General features: G+C 34.0%; 1 protein-coding gene across 16 annotated transcripts in view; it reads right to left on the bottom strand.

The window, feature by feature from the left end:
* DMD (dystrophin) overlaps nt 1-20,473 on the bottom strand; it is a 2,843,071-nt gene that overhangs the window by 1,400,160 nt on the left and 1,422,438 nt on the right. For all 16 annotated transcript variants that reach the window (XM_079909736.1, XM_079909735.1, XM_079909718.1 and 13 more), the window contains 3 exons: nt 18,812-18,899; nt 6,343-6,584; nt 631-811 (listed from right to left, as the gene is read on the bottom strand). In XM_079909736.1, the coding sequence (XP_079765862.1) occupies nt 631-811; nt 6,343-6,584; nt 18,812-18,899 (511 nt within the window). The remainder of the gene's footprint in view (nt 1-630; nt 812-6,342; nt 6,585-18,811; nt 18,900-20,473) is intronic.

Below are 20,473 nucleotides of genomic sequence, written 5' to 3'. Positions count from 1 at the left end.
CAAACTGGTGAGAGACAAAATTGACATCCTGAAAAATTTGCTCGTCATATGGTAGACATTTGCATAATTGCTCCACTCATATGTTGTATTTTACCAGTAAATGAGAAAAAGAAGATATTGTATATTTATAGCGATCCAAGAGTAAAATGCAGCCCAAAGAATAATTTGTCCTTGGCTGAGTTTCAGTTGCCACATGTATGCTACAGCTATAATAATCTTCATATAAATTGATAGAAGTATTAGCAAGATGCCTAGCTAGATATCCTTGCACATGAAGCAAACTGGATTTGATGAAAACCTACTAACAGGGCTTCCACTGCTCTTTTATTTCCTTCAATGTTCCAAACATTTGACTGTAAAATTTTCAACCCGCCAAGGAGAAGTTACGCCTATACACAACATATACTTTATTTGTTCTTCATAGTCATGACATTATTATGGAGGGAGCAAGAAATGGAAATCTAACAGATTTGTTTTCCGAAAACAACATTCCATTAGTTGTTACTACAGGTTGTAGAGAGTATGGTTTCTTTGATGGAAATCATTCTTTCATGTTAGTACTTTCTCTTTTCACGATAAATAACTAATTTGGAAAACATCAAGTTAGTCATTTTAAGTATTTTTACTTACTTGTCTGTAGCTCTTTCTCTCTGGCCTGCATATCAGCAAAGACTTGGTTAAAATGATTTGTAAAGGCCACAAAGTCTGCATCCAGGAACATTGGCCCTTGTCCTTTCTCTTTCAGGGCTATGCTTTGAATTTTTAGTCGCTCAATTTGAGGCTGAAGAACTGACAGCCGGTTGACTTCATCCTGTACCATAATTTAGAGTATTAAAATAAATAACGTTTTTACTTTGCATACATTACATTTTTGCAAAGAAAAGTATTAAAAGGCAGTGATGCAAACTTAGCTTAATGCCCTTATCAAAATATTGGTAAGAAACATCCATAATGGTTGAAGCAAGCCTCCAGCACAGGTGATCAATTTAAGAATACCTTGACTCTTCATTCAATAGATATCATCAGATACAATGATTTTTAAATTTCAAAATGACATCATTTAGAACATTAATGGGCATAAATATATACAGCTGAAAAGTACTATGAATGACCTTATATCTTCTTCATAAATCAAACATGGATGTTTCTCTACCCCGCTCATGTCAAAATTGTGCACCTTTACTTCAAATTCTAAGCTCATTCAATGAACAATTTTCTTTAAATTCACTTGTGTAGAATATAAATTGTATATATAGCTACATGTCTGCATATATACATACTACATTAAATTATAAATGTTTATTTATTAATTTTATATAGATTACATATATATGTAATCTATGTAATATTTATGTATATACACTCACATATTTGTGTCTATAATTATCTAAGTTTTGTACAGTCTTATCACTTCTCCTGACTGAATAGGCAATTACCATCATTTTAATTAGGGAGACTGTTTGCTCTGCTTTACTCTTGTTGTCCTGGCATAATTGTTAACAGCACCCCCTTTCACTCTCAAGACTACTCTGATTTAGTTGATAAAAATCACAAGGACACTCTGCCGTGCTGTCCAATGTAGTAGTCTCTCATCACATGTAGCTACTGAGCACCTAAAAAGTGCTTAGTCCAAATTTAGATGTGCTGTCATTGGAAAACATACACTGAATTTTGAAGACTTAGTATGAAAATACAAACTCATAGTTTAAAATAATGATTAAATCTTGAAATGATATTTTTGATATATCAGGTTAAATAAAATGCATTATTGAAATTCATTTATTTACCTCTTTTTCCTATTTAAATGTCATTTCTAGAACATTTAAAATTACACATGACTTGAATTTGTGGCCTGCATTCAATTTCTTTGGAACGGTGCTGTTCTTGGTGTAAATGTTTTCATACTCTTTTGTTTCCAGTGAAGTTGCAATTCATATGTTTCTAATAAATACATAATTTGAACTCAAACAGAAATTTCAAAATGCTCTTTTTTAAAGTATTATTACCATGGTTGTTCACTTAAAAGTCATAACTATGCTACCTCTAGAAAAAAGTACTTCAGGATCATTTATTGTTCAAAATGTAAAAAGCAGGAGAATTAAAATGTAAAAATTGGATCACAAGACAATTAGAAGGAAAGGAAAATTGATAGAATTATAATAATTATGAACTAAATAAAAATCTGAGCTTCCTGGAAATTAATGTAAAAAGTAAAAAAAAAAAAAAAAACTGTTATTTTTGGATCCATGCATACTCTTTTAGAGAGAGTAACTTTTGTCTTGGGACTGAATGAGATAAATTTATCACATGGATCCTTTCATAGTAGCAATACTACCTAATGGACAATCTATTTTTAGAAGATATAAAGATAACTTTCAGAGGAATTTTGGTATGTGATTATAACAGTATGAGTTGATTCAGGTAGGTTAACCTCTAACAATCAAATTCTTTTGGTAGGTGAAAATTAAAGACATTTAGATAAATAAGGAAGTGACCCCCATCTCTCCCATTCAAACATAAAGCCTCTCTATCAAGTGCTAGAAGGTAGAAGCATATTCATAGACGAGTAAGACAAGAGATAAAGGGTAACACTCTGTGGTTTGGATTATAGAATTACAGACATGCACTTTGTACACAAGACTTGCAAATGGTACCAATGACATCTGCCATGAAACATTTAAGAACCCAATTTACATCTGGCCACATGTAGGGCCATCATTCTTCCTTCTTAGGGGGCTATATAATGAGTCTACAGTATAGTAAAGTATGTTCTGCAAAACAAAGGGGACTTTGAAACTAATAAAACATTTGGGCAAATGTTCAGCAGGGACCTTAAAGTTCTAAGAGTAAATCATAGGAAATATCATTTTGACCTCAAATATTTAACATTTAAAAGATGTTAACAATTACTCGTTATTTCCATAAAAGGGCCTTAGTGTGGATGGTCCTCTAGAGTAAGGCATGTTCTCTCAGTCTGTTTATCCTTCAAAATTGTATGTTTATCTACTAGAAAAACTTGTATTTTTTTCCTCAGGAAAGGGTCCATGGATTTCTTCCAATTCTTAAAGGGCTCCCTAATCCTCAACATATTAAGAACCAGTTCTGGCAAACATTAGATTTTGAGCTAAATCTGCACCCTAATTTTAGAAACATCTCCAAATAACAGAATGCGGTGACAAACAGGATGGAGTAATTTATCTACCTATTACTAATCACAACCAAGTAATCACAATTTCAACTGTTGTGTGAATGACATGGGGCTTATCCTGCTAAGTATTTTGCCTAAGGTGATTCATCAAAGTAACAGAAACCAATGGGGCAGAAAGAAACAGTAAGGAGTGATGAAGAGGCATAGACTTACATCATCAGAATTTGGAACTTTGTGGCTGAATGCAGAAAAAAGAAATGATTTCACTTAGGATGACTTCTCTAACCTTGAGAGAATATTTAAGATATGTAAACTCAGTGATCTCCATTCGCTCCTCAGATGAAGACCAAGGGCCTAGCATGCCCTTAGAGTCCTTGCTTTGTCTCCTATATGCTTGTCTTTTTGCCTCCATCTTTCATCTTACGCCCCCACCCTTCTATGCCCAGCATTCACATTGGCCTTATTTCAGTTATTTGGTCATTATTGCTCCCTCCCACCATGTTCCTTCTGCCTGAAGCCTCCTTCCCTGCTGTTCTCTTACTTTCAACTCAAATGTACCTGCCTCAATGAAGTTGCCCTTGGTGGCTCTGTCAAGGTCAGGTTTTCCCTGTTAGACACTCTCCCAGAACTCTGTACCTCTGTTTAAAGCATTTGTCCCGGTGGTAATTTAACATCTGTTTATTTAATCATTTACTTAATCTCTCTCTCTCACCTACTCTAGGTAAATGCTGTGAGGGCAGGGTCAATGAATGCTCACTCTAATATTCCCTAAACTTAAGTGTCTGCCACCCCAGTGGGTCCTAAAGGTAGAAACATCACCCTAGCAGGACTGGAAGGCAGGGCATCAAGCCAAAGAAGATTATTCTCAAACCTTAAATCCAGTGGAATTTGCCTTGTTAAATTTTGGACTTGATTAGGATCCCTTCTTTCTTCCCTATTTTTTCTCATTTTGGAATGTGAATGCCTATCCTATGCCTGTCCCACCATCATATATTGGAAGCACATAAGTGATCTGGTTTCACTGGTTTATAGCAGGAAAGAAGTTCTATTTCAGAATGAATGATATCTTGAGTCTCATCCCTATCTGATTTAAATTATGAAGAGACTTTGGACTTTAGGCTTTAGGGTTGATGCTAGAATGAGTTATGACTTTTGGACTTTGGGGGCTCGTGGCATGTAACAAGGACATAAATGGGGGGCAGGGTGAGAATCTGTGTACCAAATCATGTCCCCCAAAATTTATGTGTTGGAGCTCTAACCCACAATGTGACTATATTTGGTGATAGGGCTTTTAGATAGTAATTAAGGTTAAATCAGTTCTTAAGTGCAGGGTCTTTATCTGATAGGACTGGTGGCCTTACAAGAAAAAGAGAAAGATTTTTTTTTCCCCTCCATGCACATGTGCCAAGGAAAGGCCAGATGAGGACGTGGTGAGAAGGCAGCTGTCTGCAAGACAGAAAGAGAGTTCTCACCAGAAGCTGAAACCTGCCAGACCTTCATCTTGGACTTTCAGCCTCCAGAACCGTGAGAAAATAAATTTCTTTTGTTTAAGCCACCCAGTCTATGGTATTTGTTATGGCAGCCCAAACCAGCTAATACACTTAGTATCATTCTTGGCCACATTAGAGACACTGAATATGTATTTTATGGATGAATGCATTTTGTAGATGTTATTAATATCTATATCTGAATCTCAAGAAACAGGTTAAGGTACTGTCAACAGATTTTTTATCACAAGAAATAACACAGATGGAGTATTCCTCTAATTCACAGGGAAAAAAAGTCATGGATTCTATTCTTTAATAGCAAAATGTATCTAGAATTACAGGGAACAGAAATTACCTATACTTGCATATTTGCCTAATAAACTAAATGCCTTGCTGTACGATATTCTTTATCCAAAAATATATTTCCTGAGTTTATTTACTTCCTAGTAAAGCTGTAGGTCCAATATTTGAAGAAGAATCATCAAATCCTTCAACTGATTTTCCCTTCAAAATAGCTTTGAATTTCCCCTCACTTTCTGGATTCAATACCACCTCCAAACCAACCCTGTTGCCTCTCCATCTCCAGTCTTCCATTATTTAAACCACTGTTTTCAAAGTATGCAGATTAACCCCCATTCATTGCTTTTAAAATTAAGCCCAGTCATCTCAGTTTACCATTAAGGTTCATCCTGGAAACCTTTTCATCTATCCTCTAATCAATTTCCCACTTCCCATGAAAAGTGTAACTATGCGTAGTAACAGTTTGTAGTAACTATGCAAAAAGTTCAAGCTGTTTATATTGATATATCTTGTTTATTTACATGTGCAGAATACTCATTTAGTGTCTTTCTCAGGCCCTTTTGTGTGTGCTGTGTCTTGTTTGCCCCTCCAGATATACTGCCCACCCTTCTCCTGTGACCCAGGAGAATGACATTTATAGATTAAAGCTCCTTGTCGTCTTCCTTCTGATTAAGTTTAGTTGATGGGGGCCCCTGTTCAGATTCTGGAGGCAGGGAGGAGAGCAAAGTAGGGTGTTTATTTTTCTGGCCCCACTCCTGTGTTGGTACTTGGACTGGCTCTTAAAGCTGCCTTTACAATGAGCATCTGACTCTCCTTCTGGGTTTCTGTAACTTCTCGCTCCCTGATCCTTCTTAAGTATAGTAACAGCACTGATGCTGGGTTACTGTACTATCCCTTGAGGTTCCTCTATACTCCAAGTACATATAAAAAATATTTTTGTAAAGGAACCTTCCTTGAAGTATCCTAATTTAATGGACTGTCAGTTTTAAAGATTTTCCTCATATATCCAATTATACTGTACATCAGCTGCTTCTGTTTGTGTGGATTCCACATTTTGAACATATGACTGTGTTTTGCTCTGAAATTCACCTGAGCTGCCATAAGAATTGGACAGTGCCAAATTACTGTCCATTTTCCATAGGATACGTGTGCTTCCTATACTCCAACACTGCCTCACCATTTTGAAAACTGACAAAATCAATTAACTATGTGTAAATAAGTTTTTGGGGATTCGGGCATCCATATGTTACCTATTTAAACTCATTTTCTTCGCTTATATTTTGATCTTTACTGTGTTTAATTAAACCCTTAAGAGGGAAATTTCATCATTAAATAATTTGCTATTCTTCTGGAAATTTCCAAGAAATTTCTATTGATCATGCTCCAAATAGGAGGAAACAGTCTTACCTTACAATTTTTCAACTGGCTTTTAATTGCTGTTGCCTCTGATGTGGTAGTGGGTTGGGTTTTCAACCAGTTTTCTGCAGTAGTTGTCATCTGCTCCAATTGTTGTAGCTGATTATAGAAAGTGATGATGTTGTTCTGATACTCCAGCCAGTTAAGTCTCTCATTTAGCAACTGGCAGAACTCGATCCACCGGCTGTTCAGTTGTTCTGAGGCTTGTTTGATACTGTCAGCATTAACACCCTCTAGAAAGACATATTTTATAAATATATCCACTGAAGCCACAGACTGAAAGACATTATCTGAAAACCAACATTGACTCAAGTTCCAAACTATCATCATCTGAATAATTTCAAACAAATCATTTATTTACTGATAAAGAAGTTAAAATACCATGATTTCTGATTATTGACTGTAAATTACTAGAATTGCATCTTATCAAAGAATATGAATATAGCAAAGTACTAAATAAGGATACATAAGATGTAGAAGAGTAGAAAATATTTAAATTTAAAAAAATGGTCAAAGCTCTGATGGTGGGGATGGAAGATTACAGACAAATAACTTTTTGGATACTTCCAAATAAATGTTAAGTATCATGTATATTATTAAATTATACTTCTAAAAAGTAACATACATTTTTATTTTTTAAAACACCTTTGAATTAGTTGAAATGTTATTATTTGGATTTTTAAAAAAAGGAAAAAAGTGAGTATGTATAAAAAATCAATAATTCTCTGTTTATGCTACAGAAAGCCAGAAATAAGCGGACTGCCCATGAGTCCAAAGAAAGGAAACAAGCATTAGGAAAAATAATCTTTCTAATTAGAAAAAAGGTTTTCAAATTATTTACATGTCATTTACAAATGCGGAAGTTGATCTGAAAGTTTTAAAATCATCGATAGAAATATTAAAGCAGAAAAAGTCTATCGAGGGCAAAATGGAAACATAAGCATATCATTATCAACTTCAGCCTTCTGGAAAATCTAGTATGTTTTAGGGAATATGCTATGTCTTTTAACATATACCATCTTATTTAAATTTTGTCAAAATGTGATATATGACTAATGCCAATCCAATGCAAGTACAGCAATATCGCATTATTAACTCTCTAAAGTTCATAATATGTAATGTTCTTACACATACACACAGTTCACATAGTAAATTCTTTAATAAATTACACTATATAAATATATTAAATATGATATGCATGTTAAAACGGAGCTATGATAGCACTAACTTTCTAATATTTCTGAAACAATGAATATTCAAATGTTTCCTATTCCTACATATACTTGCAGATCTCAAAAGGGATCATAAGCTCACTGTAAGATTCTTCCTCTAAGTTGAAGTATTTTAGGGGTAAAATGATTTAGTGAAGACCAAGTTGTCTAGGAGAATCTTCTTTTATGAATGCCCATTTTACACAACTTTCTGGTAATGTGATTTAGTTAACTGACAAGTTATTACGTTATTAAAAAGTGAAGACCATCTCTAGCAAATGTGAGGCTTGTGGTTCTGCTAACTTGTACATGCCTCCCACTTCACTCTTTTTAAAGAATAAAAAGACATGGATTTGAAGTCAACAATTTTATTCTCCTTTACTTTCCTCTGCTCAGATACCTAATTTTCATTTTGTTGTAATTCTGTCATGCTGCCAAACCACGTCTCTCAATCCATGTGAAACACAACACTAACTTCGCTCATTTCAGAATTTGACACTAGCCAGGATGACATTGGAGAAAACAAACTTCACAAATATCGTTGGCAACGATCTTTTTCCTCCTTCTTTGCCTGATATATTTTTGAAAAAAATTAATTGAAGGGCTTCCCTGGTGGCGCAGTGGTTGAGAGTCCGCCTGCCGATGCACGGGACACGGGTTCGTGCCCCGGTCTGGGAGGATCCCACATGCCGCGGAGCGGCTGGGCCCATGAGCCATGGTCGCTGAGCCTGCATGTCCGGAGCCTGTGCTCCGCAACGGGAGAGGCCACAACAGTGAGAGGCCCCACGTACCGAAAAAAAAAAAAATTAATTGAAAAACTGAAGAGCAAAAAGTTAATATATGTATATTTCTGTATATACAGCTATAAAAGGCAGCCCATGGTTTGCAGGAGCTAAATATTCCTCTAATACCCTCCCTAACAGCTAAGGAAGTGACTGGTTTTATTGAGACATCTGGATGTGTTGTGGGATATTCTGTTTGGGATAATTTGGTTTTGAGCACTGACCAAGAATTATACTAAAATATGTTCTGAGGGATGCCACTAAGAAACTATAGTTGTAAAATGATCATGTTTGTCACAAAGTATAAGGGAAGAACCCAAATCTCCGGTCATATAGGCACTCAGTTTGAGAAAAAATACTACAATAAAATGCTGATATTATTGCTGGAAAATGAAAGGGAACAATTTAAAAGTACACAGGGTAGAAACTGTAAATTATGTTAGAAAATGATTCAAAAATGTGCCATGGATCTAAATGACCAGATGTTTAAGAGAAATATTTTCAGCATATATTAAATGTGAATAGGCACTTACAAGAAGGAAGTCAGTCCTTGGTAGTCCAAGTCCATGACAGGCAAACAAGAGATGCTAAAGTAAATTAAAAGTACTGATGGAACGATGCTGGATTGAATTTATTTGGCATTTGTCCAAATGATAAGGGAATACAGAGAAAATTGTCTCACCATCCCTGAGGTCAACCATATGAAAACCCCTTAGCAATTGGAAAAATAAAATCATAAATTAATTTTAATAAGAATAATGCATGTTAATTTAATCAGCAAAATACAAATCAAACTATAATGAAGTATCAATAAGTTCTATGGTACCTATTAAAATCCAGAGCTAGAATTTAATTACTCCTTGTTCATTACCCAAAACTATCAGTTCAGTATGTCGTGCCCAAAAAATGTCCAGATGCTAAACACTGCTGCAAAAGGAATTAATATAAATGAGAAAAGTGAATTTAGTACAAATCCACTATGAAATCTACATACTCTCCACTTAAGAGCATATTGATTTTTATAACTGAATAAAGGGAATTAAAATATAATAATAGGTAAAAGAAGGATCTCCTTATTAGGATAAATGGTAAAAGCAGGCAAAAGGGTATAAAAGTTCACAGCAAAAGCTCCGGTATTTAGGCAGACCTGAGTTCAAATTTGGTCCCTGGCCCCCATCACTGCTTTACTAAATGAGTGAACTGGGTTCAGTTAGGTAATCACACTGGGCCTCATTTTTCTTATCCATAGATTGAGAATTGACATGTACACATAGCTATATTTAAAATAGATAACCAACAAGGACCTACTGTATAGCACAGGGAACTCTGCTCAATATTCTGTAATAACCTAAATGGGAAAAGAATTTGAAAAAGAGTAGATACATGTATATGTATAACTGAATCACTCGGCTGTACACCTGAAACTAACACAACATTGTTAATCAATTATACTCCAATATGAAATAAAAAGTTAAAAAAATACAATTGACCTCATTGGACACCTATCAGGATTCTTAGTTAACATATATGAATTGTTATACCAAGCATGACATATACTAGGCAACCAATAAATATTAGTCAATGTTAATATAAAGAAATGAAAAAGAACATGTAGGAAACAAGGAAAAGAAACCACATCTTTCAAACGGTAAATTAGGGAGAGGGGGAGTCTTTTTAATTACTGAAAAGGGTCATTTATGAAAAATAATAAATACTTTTTAAAGATAGTAATTTTATATAATATGGCACTAATATGGGATATAGAAAGTATATTTATACACTTTTAAGAGAAATTATATCAATCAGTGATGAATCCATAAGTTTATTAGGGAATCTTGGAATAACTGGTCATAAATCTATAATCATTTGAAATTAAAGTTACACAGGATAGCCATGCTAAAAGTTAAAAACAGAAATTTCTAGATGTCACTGGTGAAGATATGATTTTGACTGCAGAAAATCAGACATTTTATTTATTAACGATTTGTATGGAAATACTGTATTATTTTATATATGAATATGCTTCCTGCTCAACTAGAGTATAACCTGTCTTTCTAAACTATAAACCCCCCTAAGAAAAATCTCTCCACTGGCAGTATCTGATAGAATTCTCAGCTTAGAGTAGGTATGAAATAAATACACTTTACTTTGTGAACTCACCCAACACCAAATCGATATCTTACTTCATACGAATACAAACATTAGGGGAGCAATAGCCACAGACACGAAAAGCCAAACACAAGACGCATGCAGTCTCTCTTGCTTCAAGTTTGCTTTAAAATACTTGTGGGAGGGATCAACAGCACTGTCCCAATGTCACATTACTTAATGTGTGTCTCTCAAACTAAAATTAGAAATGCCATTACTTCAACTTCATCAATTAACTGGCCATCTATTATCCAGTACTAATGAGATTATGAGAAAGTCCCTTAAAACTTTTGCAGAATAAAGGTACTAAGTGTTTCCCCAGCAAATACTATAATTTTATTATTATATATAATTGTTTTATGTGTATTTCATAGAATTATGCTTCTTAACTGAAAATTTTAAGTTTCATGACAGTTGGTAAGTATAAATATCTGCAAAGTTTTAAGTATCAATCATTTGAGCATCTGTTTTTCTAAGTTTTTGTTAGCTACTTAAGAACACAAACACTAACTCACCAGGCATTATGAACAATACTTATGGAAACCATTTTGTACCAGCACATTAGAATCTCAGGGATAATGGATCATTATCCATTCACATCTCATATTCTAAACAACCCCCGAAATAGTCTATGAATAAATATATCGCACCCAGAGGAAATGGATCATTACTTGAAGTGCATCCATTAATTTTATTACTTGTGTACAGTGCATAACAGACTGTTAGAATAATTTTAATTGTGTACCACCTTCCACGGAAGTACTTCAAAACTGCCACTTAAAGTGAAGTATTCCTCATCGAGTATATTCAGCATTAGCCATAAGGTCAGGGTAGAATAATGCAGAAACCTGTGTTTTCAGAGCTCTTGAATTAGAAGAATATTTGGAATGAAAACTTAAAATAAAGTTGCTAATAAACAGTCCCTATTTTTGTTGCATATTAAATGAGGGTCATTGCAAATACATTTGGCATTCAATATAACAGCCTAAAATATGACAGAAATTTAATTAGAGTCCATGAAAATGAGGTCTGAGTATTATAGGCTAATTCTAGAGGTGTTTCTGGTGACATTAACTTTTATACAACTGCCACATCATCTTATTTTAAAAATAGCTTTTAAAAAAAGGTTGACATAAAATTCATATCCCTAATAAGAATACATAAATTTATGAATATAACTTTTTTCATTTTTTCTCTTTCTAAACAGTATTGAATTGTAAGAGCAAAAAGTCAGATTCCTACTCATATTTTTTTTTAACATCTTTACTAGAGTATAACTGCTTTACAATGGTGTGTTAGTTTCTGCTTTATAACAAAGTAAAGCAGTTATACATATAAATACATCCCCATATCTCTTCCCTCTTGCATCTCCCTCCCTCCCACCCTCCCTATCCCACCCCTCTAGGTGGTCACAAAGCACCGAGCTGATCTCCCTGTGCTACGCGGCTGCTTCCCACTAGTTATTTTACGTTTGGTAGTGTATATATGTCCATGCCACTCTCTCACTTTGTCCCAGCTTACCCTTCCCCCTACCCGTATCCTCAAGTCCATTCTCTAGTAGGTCTGCATCTTTACTCCCGTCTTGCCCCTAGGTTCTGCATGACCTTTTTTTTTTTTTAGATTCCATATATATGTGTTAGCATACGGTATTTGTCTTTCTCTTTCTGACTTCACTCTGTATGACAGACTCTAGGTCCATCCACCTCATTACAAATAGCTAAATTTCGTTTCTTTTTATGGCTGAGTAATATTCCATTGTATATATGTGCCACATCTTCTTTATCCATTCATCCGATGATGGACACTTAGGTTGCTTCCATCTCTGGGCTATTGTAAATAGAGCTGCAATGAACATTTTGGTACATGACTCTTTTTGAATTATGGTTTTCTCAGGGTATATGCCCAGTAATGGGATGGCTGGATCGTATGGTAGTTCTATTTTTAGTTTTTTAAAGAACCTCCATACTGTTCTCCATAGTGGCTGTATCAATTTACATTCCCACCAACAGTGCAAGAGGATTCCCTTTTCTCTACACCCTCTCCAGCAATTTATTGTTTGTAGATTTTTTGATGATGGACATTCTGACTGGTGTGAGATGATATCTCATTGTAGTTTTGATTTGCATTTCTCTGATGATTAATGATGTTGCGCATTCTTTCATCTGTTTGTTGCCAATCTGTATATCTTCTTTGGAGAAATGTCTGTTTTTGTGACTAATTTTCCACAACAACAGTGATCACTTAAATGTCCTCCCTTCACACACACACCGGGCACAGAGTCTTTTCCTTTGGAGATTAAACGAAGAAAAATGTGTCTGTCAATTAACAACATTTATTGAGTGTGAACTCTGTGTAGACCATTATCTCAAGTGTCACATGGAAAAACAGGAAACATAAATCAAACTGCCCAGAACTCAGGAAAAAGTAACAGAAGAGGAAATGGGTACAACCATGGAAAGCTACTCATTCATGGTGGAGAGGATGAACTGCTACACACAGTACCATTTCCATGCCCCAATGATGTACAGAGCAGCTACAAAATCTCTTCCCATTAAAATACACAATTAGAATAGTTACTGCCACTGAAAATCCTTCACAATGATGTGAAAAGATAATGGGAGGTTTGCCTCTGAGGTGAGCCAAACTGACCCCAATCCCTGCCCTTACCCATCTGACAAAGTTCTGTCGAAATTCAAATAACACCATTCATGTAAAGTACTAAATGAACTTTAAACCAAAATATTAAGTTACAGTTCCATACTTAATATTATAGATAAAAGGAGCCCTTGTCTGTGTTATCAGTCTGTGCTATTTAATTACAATCCTTAGCAGACTTACTATTAGGTATCACCTTAAACACTATAACACTCATCGGATGATGGTCTTGAAACGTTCTTTTAGCCTGATATACTAATAATTACTACTATTATTTAAACATTTCCTTAATGTGATTGTCTTCAGGCTCTTAATTAACACACAGAAAACTACAATTAGAAATTCAAAGTGAAGCACAATTTAATGTAGAAAACATCACGAACCCTATTAGATAATTATAGTATCTCCTCTGGAAATTGTGGTGAAACCATTTTATAGCTTAAGAAAGGGGAAATTGAGCTATGCTTATATGTTTTCAAATGAATGTTTGTTTGTTTGTCTGTGATAGGTAAGAAGTGGATTTATTTAGAGAGAAACACCCTCCACAGACAGAGTGTGGGCCACCTCAGAAGGTGAGAGTAGACTTAGGAGAAACATACTCCACAGACAGGGTGTGGGCCATCTCAGATGGTGAGAAATGCACCAGGGTATGGGGTTGTCAGTTTTTATAGGAGTGGGTAATTTCATAGCCTAATGAGTGGGAGGAGTATTCCAGCTATTTTAGGAAGGGGCAGGGATTTCCAGGAATTGGGCCACCACCCAATTTTTAATCCTTATTGTTTTGGAACTGTCATAGCACCTGTGAGTGTGTTATTTAGCTTGCTGATGTGAGCATATACTGAGGCTCAAGGTGTAGTGGAAAAAGTCGACTTGTCTGCCATCTTGGACCCATCAAATTAATGTTTTGATATAACATTTTTGGTAATTTCAATATTAATAAAGGAAAACGATTTATTGAAACCAGGCTTTTTTTTGTAATATCTGACTGATAAGGAGACTATATATTTGAATCAAGAACATTATTTTACAAAAAGAATTAAAAATGAAGTCTAATTGTAAATAGATAAAAACAAGTAAGCACATTTTTAGGTATAAAAATGTTCTAGATTGTCCTGAAGTCCCATAATCTCACTCAAAAGATGAAAATCTTTTGCTCTAAAGTATGCAGATCAGTTAAAAAAGTAAAATAAAATCTTAGGAATCCAGATTAATTAATAATCAATACTATTGATACAGTAGCAAGATTCTTTACCGTATTTAGTTACTAAAATTCTCTAAAATTTTATTTTATGTCATTTTGTGTTTAAATATAAAAATAAATCTTAAGGTTATATCATATATTTTTTAAATCTAAATAAATAAAATTTTGGAAATTCTCCTTCTCAGTATAACACAGCTACCAGAAACATAGGTACATCACTAGGTACCCTATCTAGTCTCCCATTTACTCTCATTAAAGTTCTAGGATGTGAATAATTTGTTGAGACTAAGGCTATGATACTAATCTTATATACTGACAATAAGCTTCATAAAGATTCTACCTGTGAAAAATTTCTCCAGTAAGAGGAAGACCTCTCCACCATCCAACACTTTATCACACTATTCCCCATACTTATCCAATCAATTGATTTTGATATAGGAGCAACAAATTAATGTTAGTTAAAAAAAAAACAGTTAAAGGCCCGTGTACTGCAAAAAAAAAAAAAAAAAAAAACAAACAGTTAAAGAGATAAATCAGTCAAAATTATACCAAAATTCCATGTCAAAGTCCCAAAAATACATTTTTTAGATAACACTCTCTGTTAGTAGCACTGTAGCCTCCCAATTTAGTCTATTATGATCATGAAGATCCTTTACATTCTTCTAAAAGAACTGGGACACCTATAAGAAAAATGTTCATGTATAGCTTTAATGTATGCAAATAATTTACGCAATCTCTTTTTTGATTTAAATCCAAACAAATTAATAATAATCTCTTACTGAATATCCCTGCATATTATTCAAATATAAATCATTCTACTGCAAAATTCAAATTTAGTTGATACTAAAACTTATAGTATATTTAATATTAACTGTATTTTAATATTCTTCATATAACACTTTGCATTTGATAAAATGCAGCCAAAACAAAAATTATCTTCTAATTGATCATAACGTCTATGTAACCGTGCAAAACTAAATGTGCTACGAGAAACAGTGTTTTCAGGACATGCAATTGATTTTTAACACAACCTTGCAACATCGAATGAAAGCCATTTCTTCTACATTGGCAACATGGTAACCTCTGCATTTTAAACCATTTTAAGACCCTACTCCACTCCCTGTTTCTCAGCACCTTTCTTAAATTCATTCAAGAAATGCCTTCAGGACTAACAGATTTTGTTTTCTGCATTTCTTAAGTGGTGCTAAAAATTTATGCTTTCAGTAGCTATTTAAAAATGGCCAAAAGTGATTTGAAAATATGTTTGATATACCATTTGTGGTCAAAACTGATGTAAAATATAAGCAGTGAGGAATTTTTTTGCATGTCTTAGAGTTTCATTCTGAAGGAAAAATTAAGAGTTCCAAAATCATTCTAGATACTTTAAAACATGCTCTAATCTTATGGCAAATTATTCTAAGTAGAAAATTCAGTTTCCTGTGTGTGTGTTTGTGTGTGTGTATATACATATATAAAACATAGTTTATGAAATGCTTTCTTTAAAATATAATAGCTAGGGGCTTCCCTGGTGGCGCAGTGGTTGAGAGTCCGCCTGCCGATGCAGGGGACACGGGTTCGTGCCCCAGTCCGGGAAGATCCCACATGCCGCGGAGCGGCTGGGCCCGTGAGCCATGGCCGCTGAGCCTGCGCGTCCGGAGCCTGTGCTCCACAACGGGAGAGGCCACAACAGTGAGAGGTCCGCGTACCGCAAAAAAAAAATAAATTTTATATATATATATATAAAAATAATAGCTATATTTATGCTCATCTCCATACATACTTTTAAACTATGAATATATGTTAAAAGTTGTTGTCATGGGAAAACATACATAGAATGTATATGTATTTGTATTACTTGCATAACATTATAACATTGTACAAGAATGATCTGCCTTTATCTTAATTGTTAAGGATAAGATATGTGGTTAAATGAATAGACATTTACATGAGGTCATAAATGAAGTACCATGATTCAGCTGTCATTTTCCTTTCTATAAACAAAAGAACAAAAATGTGTATGTTTTATATGGTTATGAGTTTTATTACAACTCCACAGCCACACTTGAGAAAGGAAATTCTGAACTTGTAAATTTAAGAGCTTTACTGAGATAACTGTTGGGAAATCTGGTTTAGAGAAACCTCAATCTGTCTTTCAACTTCATGAACCACATCAGTAAACTCTATTTTTTTGGCTCTATGTTGGTGGAGCAATTGTAATATAGGGTTGGGGGGTGCCCTCTGAAATATACCTGGAGAGGTACTCCAGGCACATATTGTGCATCTGGCTTAACTCACAATTTGCTCAAACGATCAAATAAAATAAATACTATGCAATTTCTTCTGTGAAAGACAAAACAAAAAGGAACAAAATATAAGTTTGAATCTTGGAGTCTACTTTTTAGTAATTATGTAAATTGTTCGATTAAATGGAGCAGAGCAGAAGTATCTATGCTCTAGTTATAGCCCAATTTTGAACCTAATCACATATCACTTAGACCAAATCTTTATTAGCATAACAAATGAGAAGCGTAAAATTTGATCAATACAGTCAACCAATGAGGAATGTCTCACATCGCACCCCTACCCCTTACTGTGCTTTGCTTTCTACAGAAATTATAATTTTCCTTCAGAAGTATTATTATCTTCTGACCAAAATTACCAATGTCATTATCTCAATTACTGCCTTAATTTTGCTTTGCTAAACAGAATTTAATCAGTCAATTAATATTTATTACAGACCTAGTATATGTCCTGATTTTTCTTCATGCTTCCAAAATTTAAAGCTATAAGGGAAATAATCTAGAAAATTATGTTATCACTAATCATATGATCATTTTAACCCTGTATGTAATTTCATCACAAAAAATCATTACCTTCATTTCTAAATTTTAACTTCTTTTTGAATAATTCAGTTTATGCTACTATCAGATAATCTGAGTTAAGGTATACTTGATATTTGATTATGAAATGAGACCATTTAAAAGTAGAGATTATTTAAAAGTATAGATTTTACATCACTTTATAAAAATGAAAAAGTGATAATGCAGTTCCTAGGGGGAAATTATATAATAGTTTAAGGATAATTTTTTAGATCATATAATTTTATTTAACATGAATATGCCGTTGTCAAACTCATCAGTTAAACCATCCAGCAAACATGCATCTAAAAAACAACCTTGGGGCTTCCCTGGTGGCACAGTGGTTGAGAGTCCGCCTGCCGATGCAGGGGACACGGGTTTGTGCCCTGATCCGGGAAGATCCCACATGCCGTGGAGCAGCTGGGCCCGTGAGCCATGGCCGCTGAGCCTGCGCGTCCGGAGCCTGTGCTCCGCAATGGGAGAGGCCACAACAGTGAGAGGCCCGCGTACCGCAAAAAAAAAAAAAAAAAAAATTAAAATTTTTTTAAAAAAATAAAAAGCAATCTTTTTTGTATTTTTCATCTTCTATATATTCATTAACTTGTTAACCCAATCCTCAGCTGTCATATTTGCTTGTTTTTATTTTTAACCAAATACAGTCAGGGGGCTCATTAGAAGAAGAAAATGAATTGACTTCCTAGGAAGATCATTGAATTTTTTAATGCCAACATGGCAATTAAGGCAAAAAATAATTCATACACAGAATTTATGCCCCAGAATGCAGGCAGGTACTGGAAAAAGCTGACATGCATAACAAAAACATTTGTTACATTTGCTTATGATATTCTTGTAAACATATCCTTTGAAAAATGAAATAAACCTTGTTTAGAAATAGCATTATCCCTGATTTTCATAAATTACTTACACCTACTTATACTTATAGAAATGAATATAATAGTATAACAATGACAATTAAAAAGTTTGTTTACAATTGACGTCAATAACATTTTGTTCAGACAGCTTTTGAGGTACCAAGTGTTAGCAATAATTAATTTTAATTCATTATTTAAAAATATGTTTTGCTAGCTTTGTACTTTTACCTCACTCAGAAGTAGGTGAAGTTAAAAAAAAAAAAAAAAGTTCCCCTGAGGAGACATTTTCTTTTAAACATGTTAAAAAATGAAAAGCAACATAGAAAATAAATACCTTAGCAAACAGGTATGGAAAAAATATACTGCAAAATTATTTTAAATCAGATTATAATCACTTTATGTATATTATATGATTGCTTACATTTCCAATTATTTCTGCAAATCTTGTTTTCTTAAACCATTTGGACAAATGCTAGCAGGATTTGCACTAAAACTGATTTCTCGGCAGCAGATTGATACAATATTCTACCACAAGCCATTTTCTTCCATTGGACTCAAAGTTGAATTTCCTCTAATAATTTGCTTAGCATAAGAAAGAATAATAAAAGCTCACAAACTCACTTTAAATTTTCATTCAGGTAGGGCTTGTCTGATATAATTCTGCTGATAAACATGAACCTATGTGTTTATCAAATCCCTAAGAAGATTATCTAAATCAACTCTGTGTAATTACCATTCAGCATCTGTTCCACCAGGGCCTGAGCTGATCTGCTGGCATCTTGCAGTTTTCTGAACTTCTCGGCTTTTTCTCGCTCTATGGCCTGCAGCATGATAGCAAAGGTGAGTATTCAATAAAAGGATTGTGAAACTATACAGTAATTATAACTTCCACTTGCCCTTTCAAGCCTTAAGATATTTCACTCTGTCAGCTTATCATGTGAATCTAAAGATTTTTTTCTCAAGTTCTTGGCACTAGAAGCATCAAAATGGCAATGAATCACAAGCCATTTTCATACTGAATTGTTATTCTTTGTAATAAGATGTCTACTCTTAACTTTTTTTACGTAATAGTTTCTGAGGCATTGTAAGTTAAGACTGCCTCCCAAAAAAAGAACCAACAAAGGCAAATCATAACAATGAAATGATAAAGTGTCAGATAATTAAAATGGAATTTATCTTTTAAAAATACAACACTGATAATGCTAACATAAGTATACAGTCTTTATTAAAAATCAAACAGAAAATCCAGTAAGTATATACAATAGGAAAAAAGTATACTAGCATAAATAATTTACCCAAAAAAACCCCATATTTATCTAAGTACAAGACTGCGGGTTAATTTCTCTCTCTAGGATTGTCAAAGTACTCACATTTCAAGGAAAATTAGATTCAGTTTCATAAAGCTTTCTAAATTCCTTTGTTCATTTCTCCTAACGAGAGTTAACTTTTGAACAACAAAAACACAATTACTTAACAAAATGTAGCATGTAATACTGCTGCGTTTAGCTAATAATGTCTCTACAGAGACAATTTTAAGCTATGATTCAGTAGAACTATATTACTATAGTCATTAAAACCTGTGGCTATAACAATATGTTATATGTCCTAAACCTAACAACCTGCAGAAAAAGCAAGCTATAATGTATTTAACATATAGTGAGACATTATTTTTGTGATTTAATAGTGGCATTATACAAAGATTTCACTTGAGTTTGTGGCAGGAGGTTATTCTACATCAGACTGTTTTTTAAAACTTTTAGATATATAGGCATTTAAACAAATATTCCAAAGTTTAATTGGAATTGGACTACAGGTGGGAGGCATATAATTGATACATGCACACCCCGTGGAGCATCGTTCAGTAGAACTTTCTGCAAGGATGGACATATTCTGTATCTGCACTATCCAATACATCCCACTAGCCACGCGTGGGTACTGAGTGCTCAAAACATGGCAAGTATGACTGGGGATATTAATTTTTAATTTAAGTTAATCTAATTTAACTTAAATTTTAAAAGTTACAATGTGTCAAGTGTCAATTGTAATTGCACAGCGCAGATCTAGTGTCTTCCCTCTGAAAGCAAATAGTTAAAGACAGACAGATAAGATATGTAGACATAAATACAGATATATACAATATGGCAACATCACAAACACTGTCAGAGAAGTAAGTAATCATCTTGACTGGACTATTCCCCGAGCACACCAAATGCTGGAAACGTTCATAAAATAATCCATATATTTTTAAATATTTAAAAAGATTCTCCAATTTAAAGAAGTAGTCACAAGTGAACAGAGAGCTCTTTAAATTTATTTTAAAAGGAGTTCATGAACTAAAATTACTGGATTTAAGGTCAAAGAGTGCAAAATGCTAAAAGAGCCTATAGACAATACA

The sequence above is a fragment of the Stenella coeruleoalba genome (genome assembly GCF_951394435.1).
Source record: "Stenella coeruleoalba genome assembly, chromosome: X".
NCBI classification, from domain to species: Eukaryota; Metazoa; Chordata; class Mammalia; order Artiodactyla; family Delphinidae; genus Stenella; species Stenella coeruleoalba.
Note: the sequence above shows the minus strand (reverse complement) of the source record. Positions and strands in the feature narration are given on the sequence as shown.